This window comes from Carassius auratus, linkage group LG28B (genome assembly GCF_003368295.1).
Source record: "Carassius auratus strain Wakin linkage group LG28B, ASM336829v1, whole genome shotgun sequence".
Lineage (NCBI taxonomy): Eukaryota > Metazoa > Chordata > Actinopteri > Cypriniformes > Cyprinidae > Carassius > Carassius auratus.
The window spans coordinates 1041881-1050991 of NC_039293.1; the positions used below are offsets into that span (position 1 = coordinate 1041881).

General features: G+C 34.5%; 1 protein-coding gene across 1 annotated transcript; it reads right to left on the bottom strand.

Annotated features, from left to right (window-relative positions):
- Positions 1-323: 323 nt before the first annotated feature.
- Positions 324-7046, bottom strand: LOC113067526 (vascular endothelial growth factor receptor 1-like). Its single transcript, XM_026239908.1, has 7 exons — positions 7005-7046; positions 6178-6213; positions 5289-5768; positions 3141-3311; positions 2778-3059; positions 369-642; positions 324-336 (listed from the first exon to the last, which is right to left on the bottom strand). The coding sequence occupies exons 1-7, from the start codon at positions 7033-7035 to the stop codon at positions 324-326; spliced, it is 1287 nt and encodes a 428-aa protein (XP_026095693.1). The 5' UTR covers positions 7036-7046.
- Positions 7047-9111: the final 2065 nt, after the last annotated feature.

Consider the following 9111-nt stretch of genomic DNA (forward strand, 5'->3'; position numbering starts at 1 on the left):
AACTGTTAATTAAACACACACACACACACATCTCAACGTCTCAGTTTTTTTTCCTGTTAATTGCTATACAGTCACAGACTTTTAACTATTTTAAAGCAAATTTGAAAACTACACAAGAGGTAGCTTTTTATCAATAAAATATGATTATAGTGGCTTCAAATAAATCATTCAACTGTTATACCTCTCATCCTGCAGCACTTGAAGATCAGCACGACTGTCACTATCAGATATGGACAAACTGCCAGTATAGAACTGAGTGTGTGGAGGACAGACATCTGAGATTCTGAATGAGAACGCTGAAAAAGAGACACACAAACACTTTATCAAGCACTATATCTGAACAAGAGCATATCAAGAAATAAATCAGCTCACATATACAGCAGGATTCATTTGAGACTTCTGTGACTGAGATCCAGCTCTTGGGTGACTCTCCTCTCTCTGGGTGTTTGCAGTAGTAGAAACCCTCATTTGACTTTGAAACATTAGAGATGATCATCTCTGGAGTTTGATTCTGGATGAGTGATCCATCTTTATAGAAATCAGCTCTGAGGATTGGTGGGCTTGCATATGGATATAAACAGCGTAGAGTCAGAGAATCTCCTTCAGTCACAGGATGAACAGGACTCTCCAGAATCACACCAACTACACAAAAAAAGGAAACACAATCTTTATGTAAACAGATTAGTTGACTGCCCTGAATAGCTGTCACTATTATGGTTAAACGTTTTGACTTCTTTAAACTATCCAACGGCAAAATGTTTTTTAGTTCATGTCACAGCCACTTCTTGATTGCTCACTGAGTGACTGGAGGACTAAAGAGTTATATAATTACTTTCTATACGCTTAAAATAAAGGTTCTCTTTTTTCATTTTATCTCGCTGCCACGCTGTCACGTGGTTCATGGAGTGATTAACCATAGACTGTATGAAAACATGGACGTAGTTTTTCAAAGCTCAAAGTGGGTGTAGCGGGCCGGCGCTATCTTGGCAGCGTGTCACCACGTGTCACACCTGGATAATTGAAAATGGGCAAAGAGGCAGAGTTGGTTGCTGAAACCACGCCCACCTAGCTCGATGGCAGTGAGTTCTAAAAAAAAAAATAATGGACACACCTCCATCCTAGAACATCCCTGCATTTCACTCTATTCTATTCCATTATAATCTATAGCACAACTGTTCATACAATTTATTTAATCTTCAATTTATTTTTCAATATTTGAAATTTTTGAATAATTTATTTACATATGTGTATTTTTATTTTATTTACTTTTTTCTGTGTGTTGTTGTTGTCTCTGTGTACTGGAAGCTTATGTCAGTAAAACAAATGTATTGTGTGTGCAAGCATACTTGGCAATAAAGCTCTTTCTGATTCTGAAAAAAGTAAAACATCTGTAATTCCATGGTTTAGTCCATATATTACTATATAGCTCTATATAAAAGGCCTATAAATGCTCTAATTATTTTTAGACTATTTTAATTTAGTTGTGGGTTTGGATATTTATGAAGATATTTTCATAGATTTTTGCAAATGTTTTTTTTTTATTATGTTGATTTGAAGTGTCAGTTTTTTTTTGTTTTTTAATTACACAGATAAAGTATTTTCTTACACAAAACATTAAAACTGGAAGGAATGTTTTATCAGAGCTCAATTCTTCAATGTCTGATCTGATTTCAGTTTTCTGACTCGTTTTGGCCATGTGGGTATAGCCATACCAATTCATTTGAGTGTGTATAATTGTGTATGTGTGTGTGTGTGAGAGTGAGTGGAAGTGTCTGTTTTGCACTCTTAGGGCCATATCATACACCTGGCGCAATGCGACGCAAGGCATAGCGCAAGTGTGTTTGCTAGTTTCAGTCTGGCAGTGTTCGCATTTTTCCATCCAGCGTGACGTTGTTTAATTAGCAAATGCATTTATGCCCATTTGTTAGTGTTTGTGCTTTTTTAAAGCGTAAACAGTGTTCTAATTTTGCTGTATTGTGTCAATAGAAAATATTAGTTTACATTTCCAAACATTACATTTGCCATTGATTTTAATAATAAACAGCAGCGTTGATCGCTGCTTGCAGCTTTAATATCAAGATGAATTTGTTCCGAAAGTACTCTGATTTATTGACATATTTTATTACCATTTCTAAACTATAGCAAATAAATTGACATAATGTGAGAAATGCTGAAGGTATCTGAAAAAAATTTGTTTTGACTGTATATTAAATTTTTACAGTGAAGACTATGCAGTGCTATTTTACATTTGATTATTTGGGTTCTGTACCTGGACACCTACAAACCTGAAAAATCGTAAACATTGTGTAAGCAGCACAAATAAATATATAGAAAGAAAATACAAAATAAACACTTTCAAACAGGGCTGATTAGTACAACCTGCAGCAGGGCTCCGCAAATCCCAGCTACAGCCCTGAATGCAGAGTTTTCTTAGGTGTTAGAGGCTGCGTGAGCTTTGCCTTATCAGCACAACCTTATTCCGTCAATAGATGCAATATATACAGTAGTAGCTATATACATTATTTACCACTCACTCTAAATGTAATAAAATCAGAATAATACTTGCATTTTGGTGTTTACATAGTTATTTTTGGTTACTGATGTTACTTGTCTTGCGTTAATGAAGTGTTAATGTAGAGCCCTGGAGTCTATGTGCTGCGGGTCAGCCCAGGACGGCCCCGGCCTACTTTAAACCCTGCTGCTTCCTGTACTAACCAACTTTATGCACTTACTTTAAACTTCAAGTGAAATGAATATATATAGAAATATATACTCACTATGCACAGAGATATTGACAAGGTTATAGCTGTCTCCAGATTCAGACTGACACCAGTACACTCCAGTGTATGATGGGTCAGTGGACATGATTTTACACGTAGATCCTTTTTGTGATCCCCAGCGTGATAGTAAACAATCTTCCAGCCCCCATTTGTCTGTGTATCTTCTCACTGTCCATCTATCAGAGTTACTCTGGTCCTCACAGCTCAGAGAGAGAGAGATCAATGTGAAGTGTTGAGTTCTGTTGGGACTGATGATCAGAGAGACTGGAGGAGAAACACCTGGGAAGACACTTTCAGTTACAATTTAGAAGTGTTTTAATTTGTGTATTCAGTAATTTAAAAAAATAAATAAATACTGACCGGTGACCCATAGTGGCTGTTTGTTGCTGTAGGTTGTTTTATAGACTGGTTTTCCTCTCTCTGCGCTGCACACATAAACTCCTGTGTGTATCTGATCGACAGAACTGACCGTGTAGTTTCCTCCAGCTCCTCTGCTGCTGTCTGAGAGCAGCTCATAATGATGACTGTTTTCTGTATACATTGAGAATGTGCAATTGTTACCGTAAAGATGTATTTCTAGATATTCTGACCTTTAAAGTGAATTGCTTTAAATGTTAATGTCTCCTAGCTCAGCCTAATATGCAGAGACAGAAGTCATCCATATTCATCAAAACATTGCTATGTTTGTTTGAACATCTAGATCAGTCAGACACACCAATTGTAAGAGTTTGGGGTAGAATGTTATTTTGTAACCCACGGTCAGGTTGATTCATATTCATTCATCAGTCATATTCATTGGCATAACGAGCATGGCCAAAGCCAGCTATGAGGTCACTGAGATCCCAACCTCGGTAGATGTTTCATGTTCTAAAATAATATTTGTTCTCTGATTGACAAATTTTCTGCTAAACTCCTCATAAGAATGACTCCATGTATAATTCATAATGTTTAGCGTCCGTAGTATGAAAATGATCGAGATGCTTTCGAAGTGAATCAGGCTTCGGAGTGTTGTGAGCGAGAGCCCAAGATACAGTTTGTGTTGCCAGATCCAGCTATTATAAGCATTGTTTTACTTGTTTTTCACTAAATGTAAGTGCAAGTCTCTATAGATTCTATTTATACTATTTTAAAATAGCAGGATTTTCTGCTATTTATACTAGCTACTTACTGCAAATAGTGTCAATTATCTGCACCTCAGTACATTATGAAGTAGAATGCAGTAATAACTTATTGAGTGTAAATTTAATGGATGCCACCTTATTGGGTCAATAAAGCCCTCCCTTAACTTTTTAATTATTTACTTAATTTCCATTGAAAATACATGCTTTTCTGATGTGATTTGAAAAGGGAGAAAAAAGTTAGTCAAAAGGTGGATTCGAACATGGGTCAATCAAGTCAAAATATGTATGACACACATTTTGCACCACTGGAGCTGACTGTCATGTAATACCTGACTATCCGATTGTAATCTTGACTATCCGAAAATAACACATTTGGTGGGTAATATGTATGGCCGCATGAATAATAAACAACTGAAAAAATTAACCACCCCATAAATATAGTATTAACAAACTTTGATGCAATAAATAGGGTATGATTTAAAAATGAGCATCCCTCCAAAAACATCTACATTTCTGTCTCATTTCAAGTGTTAGTGTAGATTATTAGTTGTATTTATAGGGGTTATTGTAGCACAATTCTATAATAAAGGGGTTATAATAGAAACCCCCTGGACCTCACTAATTTTCAAAGCCTGGCTACGGCCATGATAGCGAATCAGCTTATATGCAAAAAAAAATTAAGATATGCAATGCAAAAAGCAGCAATTATACCTTTTAATGCTCACAACCATGTTATTAGCTTGTCATGTGGTAGAAAAAAAGTTTGCATGCTAGTGTTCCAAAAATGACACTCTCCTGTTATTTTATTTATTTATTTATTTTTTATATATACATTATGAACAGAACTGTGCTATTTCAAACACACTGAAATACTTTAGACATGGAGCTAAGGTGGAGATTACAAGTAATGACTCAGTGTTAGTAATGTTTCCGGTGGATAAAGTAAACCTCAAGGCGCAATCGTAAAGTATGACTGATGTCATGAAGTAAGCCTCATCTCCAGTGGTTTTGGGTTGTTGTTTTTTTTTTTTTTATTATTATTTTTTTTTTTGCTACTTCACGTTATTTATGGACAACAACCAGGTTAGGATTTTGTTAAATAATGCAAGTTTTTTTTTTGTTTTTTTTTATACCAAACTATAGCATATCATATACTCCAAGAACACCTGAAATATACAGCATGTGTTGCATGATACCATTCAATGATTCATTGACATCTTTTTTTAAAAGCTTGATGCTGATCATATACACTAACATTATACAGTGTGGATGAGCATGCACAGGTGGTCCGAAAAGAAAGAAAGAATGCATACAGCATTTGAGCTTAAGCAGTAATTTGCTTGAATAAAACCAGTTCATTCAGATGTTATCACATGAAGCACATTACCTGATGAAAGAGATACAGTGAACCAGCTGAATGTCCAGCCTGTAGAGGAGTCTTTAACCTCACAGATCAGAGTAACTGGATCTCCTTCAGTCAACCACTTCTGTGGAGAAACACTTAAAACTGGTCTGGGTCTATCTGAAATACAGAAATCACTCATTAATAACATGTTAAACTTGTGTGTGTTTATGAAGCGTTGATCAAACTCATCTGATACTGTCATTGTAACTTCATCACTGAAGTTTGATGTTCGTGATCCTCCTCTCTCTGCTCCATAACAGGAGTATTTACCTGCGTCAGACTCAGTAACAGAACTGAATGTGTGTTCCTGTAGTTCACTGAAAACACTGTCTGAACCGTCTTTATACCAGCTGTACTTCCAGCTAGTGACTCCTTCACCATCAATGTCACATCTGAGAGTGACTGTCTCTCCTCTGAATACATGTTGATCAGGTTTAATGCTCACTTTGGCTTTTGGTCTTTCTGTACAACAACAATTCACAATGAATATAATGTGCAGCTTTTACTGGAAGAACACAGTTACTTGATTGTAAAACGTAAAGCAGATGAGACTGAAGTGTTGTTCTCTATAACTGTTATAGTCATTTATAAAAGCCCTGTTAATACACGAACAATGGAAATTTTGAAACATGACTTGTTCAACAGAAGATATTGTTTCTCTCTGTAAAATCAAAGTTATTACAGAGTGAATATAAAAAAAATATATCTGTTGTTTGTTGTTTGTAACACCTCATAATTGTCATTTCAACAATTCAGCTTGTTTAAAGTGCATTTATAATTATAATTAAATGTAAATAATTCTCTGTTGGTTTGTAACCGTTGCTGTAGAATCACTCACATGTGATGAAATACATGAATCAAATTCACTCACCTTCAGTTTGTCCAGAGTGGATGTTTAAAATCAGCACTAAAACACAAAGAGAAACTCATTACAGTGTGTACATGTTCAGCTGTGGATTTTACAGAATCTTAAATCTTACAGAATCTTAAAACTGCTCTAGAGCTGATGGCGTATGGGTTTAATTAAAATATTTAAGATTCAAAACTACAAAAATAGTGTGTTATGAATAGCGAGTTTTGAATGAATTTCAGTTTTAAGAACTTGACAATAATCTTAAAAAAAATATATATATATATATATATATATATATATATATATATATATATATATATATATATATATATATATATATATATATATATCAAGATATTGTGCGGGGGACTGCATATGAGTCCAGATAAACATGAACACATCTCACTGGTATTTTATAGATTTGGTCACAGCAGAGAACTGTTCAATGAATGAGAACAAAGAAAGACTCTTATTAACTGTGTACTAGTGAATATTATAGCAACAGCGACAATAAGTGTAAAACAAACCAACAGAACTGATTCAACAAAGCAAAAACCTGAATGACTAAACAAACACACTGATCTACAACACAACAGAGTGATTTTCTCTTCTCTCTTTTCTCTAGTTTTTATTTCTCTTCACAAACAGCTCTAACTGCACACTTCCTCTCTCAAAATCATCTCTCACTCTTACAGTATTTCCTCGACTAGAGCTGGGCTTGAAACTCAAGAGAGCAGCGAGTAAAGTAAAAAGTCTAGAAACAATAAATAACTTGATCCTTTTTATAATATAATAGTAATCACTATATTAAAATACATGAAATACATAGAGAGAATAATACTCACAGAGCACAAGAGGAAGTTGACAGAGTCCCATACTGACTGAATGATGACAGACAGTTAAAGACACAGATTGTGTTAAAGCCTCAAGACTTCCTGAAACCTGCAGTCGATCTTTAGAAACATCAGGAAAGACATACAAATGTGTTACAGGAAATCTTTAGATGTTTTGATAATCTTGTAACATGTTTCACAAAATGTCAAACATTTTCTAAAGAAACGTTTTCAAGAATCATTCAGTATCAAATGAACAAGCAAAATGGAAAAATATTTTAATGGATCTTTATTGTTATGGTGGTAATAGCTGAATTTATAATTATGTATTAATATTGAAATAAAGTAAACAACTGCTGCTCCTCCTTCACTGGTTAGCATGGTGGAGCTGACAGAAAACAAACCAACTTTCAACAAATGGATGTGGTTTTTCCACATTTTTTTACTTCGATTTCAGTTTAATAAGCAATAATTGAAGTCACATAAATCACCGTTTACACAACTCACTTACTGTATATCGCTGTCTGAAACAATAGACTAGTCAAGCATGCATTAACCATAATGTACAAAGAGTTTGCAAGTACGAGGTGAATTTTAGAATTACATTATTGCATGTAGCTGTTACTTTTTTATGACCTTATCTATGTTGCACATAAAATTAAAATATGTAAATAGGGGTGTGCCTGAAGCCGAATACCTTATTCTGAATGGCACGGATAATGGCTTAAAAAATGAATAACAGACAAGGAATAATTCTGCCTGAATACTCGGCTGAAGCTTGCACAGTCCGGAGTTTGCTAGACAACAGGTGAGCCAGGGCATCAGTGCAATATTATAAACAGACCTCTAAAGTCACGAGTGTGAAGTGAATGAATGTAAACTTTATGAATGAAAAGAGCACAAATCAAACACAGCATTGCTCCGTGCATCTCTCAGAAATCAGAACTTGGCAAGAATAATATCACCTACAATAATACATCATACACGTTCTATTGTATATATTTAAAAGGCAATGCTTTAAACCTTAGGCTACGATATGATACGAATGAATAGATTAAGCACAGCACGCTCATAAATCAAACAGCCGCGTTGCACGTCTCAGTCTCTCAAAAATCAAATCAGTTCTCTCGAGAGAGCAGGCTAATAATCAACTTAGATATAGATACATTTTCTATTCGGCCTTCATGTTTGCATCTTTATCTTTGACTTTTTTATAGAGTAAATGTAATGAAAATGTGCGCATTAAATTGATGCAGTCATGTTCAAATGATCACTAAATGTTTGGCATGACATCTCTCTGCTTGCATGATAAATATTATTTTAGAAATTAATAATTATTTTAGTTTAACACGGCATACTTATTCAGTGATAACTATGAAAAAAAGTTAGCCATAACGGTTTTATCGACAACTGTACGACGTTGTATCCAAATGCAGATACGAAACATTTTGTGATTGTTACAGACACCAAAACAAATACTGGCTGTTACATAAAAATTTAAATATGTAATGTCAGAATAATTTTGACAATTTATATATGTAATTGTTGCATAAGGTTATGGATTAATAAGCATTTATTGATAATACAAAAAAAATTTAATGTCTTTTCATTTACAGTAGCATGAACCACAAGTAGTCAAGTAACTCAAGTATTTTTTAAATAAAAAAATCGACTAGTAGAAATCAGTAATCATGCAACCCCTATTGTCCATGCAATGTCCGTTAGGCTCTCGCGATGGAACAAAATGCAGCTGTAAATTAGGAGAATAGAGCGTCAGCTACTTCGCAGCCTTTTTCTCCGCTCATACCAAGTTCTCGAAAATCCTCATTAATATGACTTCCCGCCCTTTGTAGATACTTGTTTGATGTTTAAATTTAGTCTTGGTTATCCTAATTCTTTAATTGACAATTTATCCTTATTGCTACGACGAATGAATGATATTTCTTTCAATGACACAATAGAATTAATCTCCACTGAGGTAATGTTCGCCATGATGTCAATCAAGTTCAGCTGTCAAAGGCATAGCTGTCCCCGTCTCTCTGCTTTTTTTTTTTTTTTTTTACATTTGATACAGATATTAAAGTAGTTTAAAAAAAATCCTTGTTAATAAAATTCAAAA

Excerpts from the sequence above, each read along its gene's own strand:
- LOC113067526 (XM_026239908.1), bottom strand. The coding sequence starts at position 7,035 with ATGGGACTCTGTCAACTTCCTCTTGTGCTCT. Across the intron at positions 3,312-5,288 it reads CACTGTATCTCTTTCATCAG|AAAACAGTCATCATTATGAG; the intron begins GTAATGTGCTTC and ends CAATGTATACAG. Across the intron at positions 643-2,777 it reads TGTCAATATCTCTGTGCATA|TTGGTGTGATTCTGGAGAGT; the intron begins GTGAGTATATAT and ends TTTTTTGTGTAG.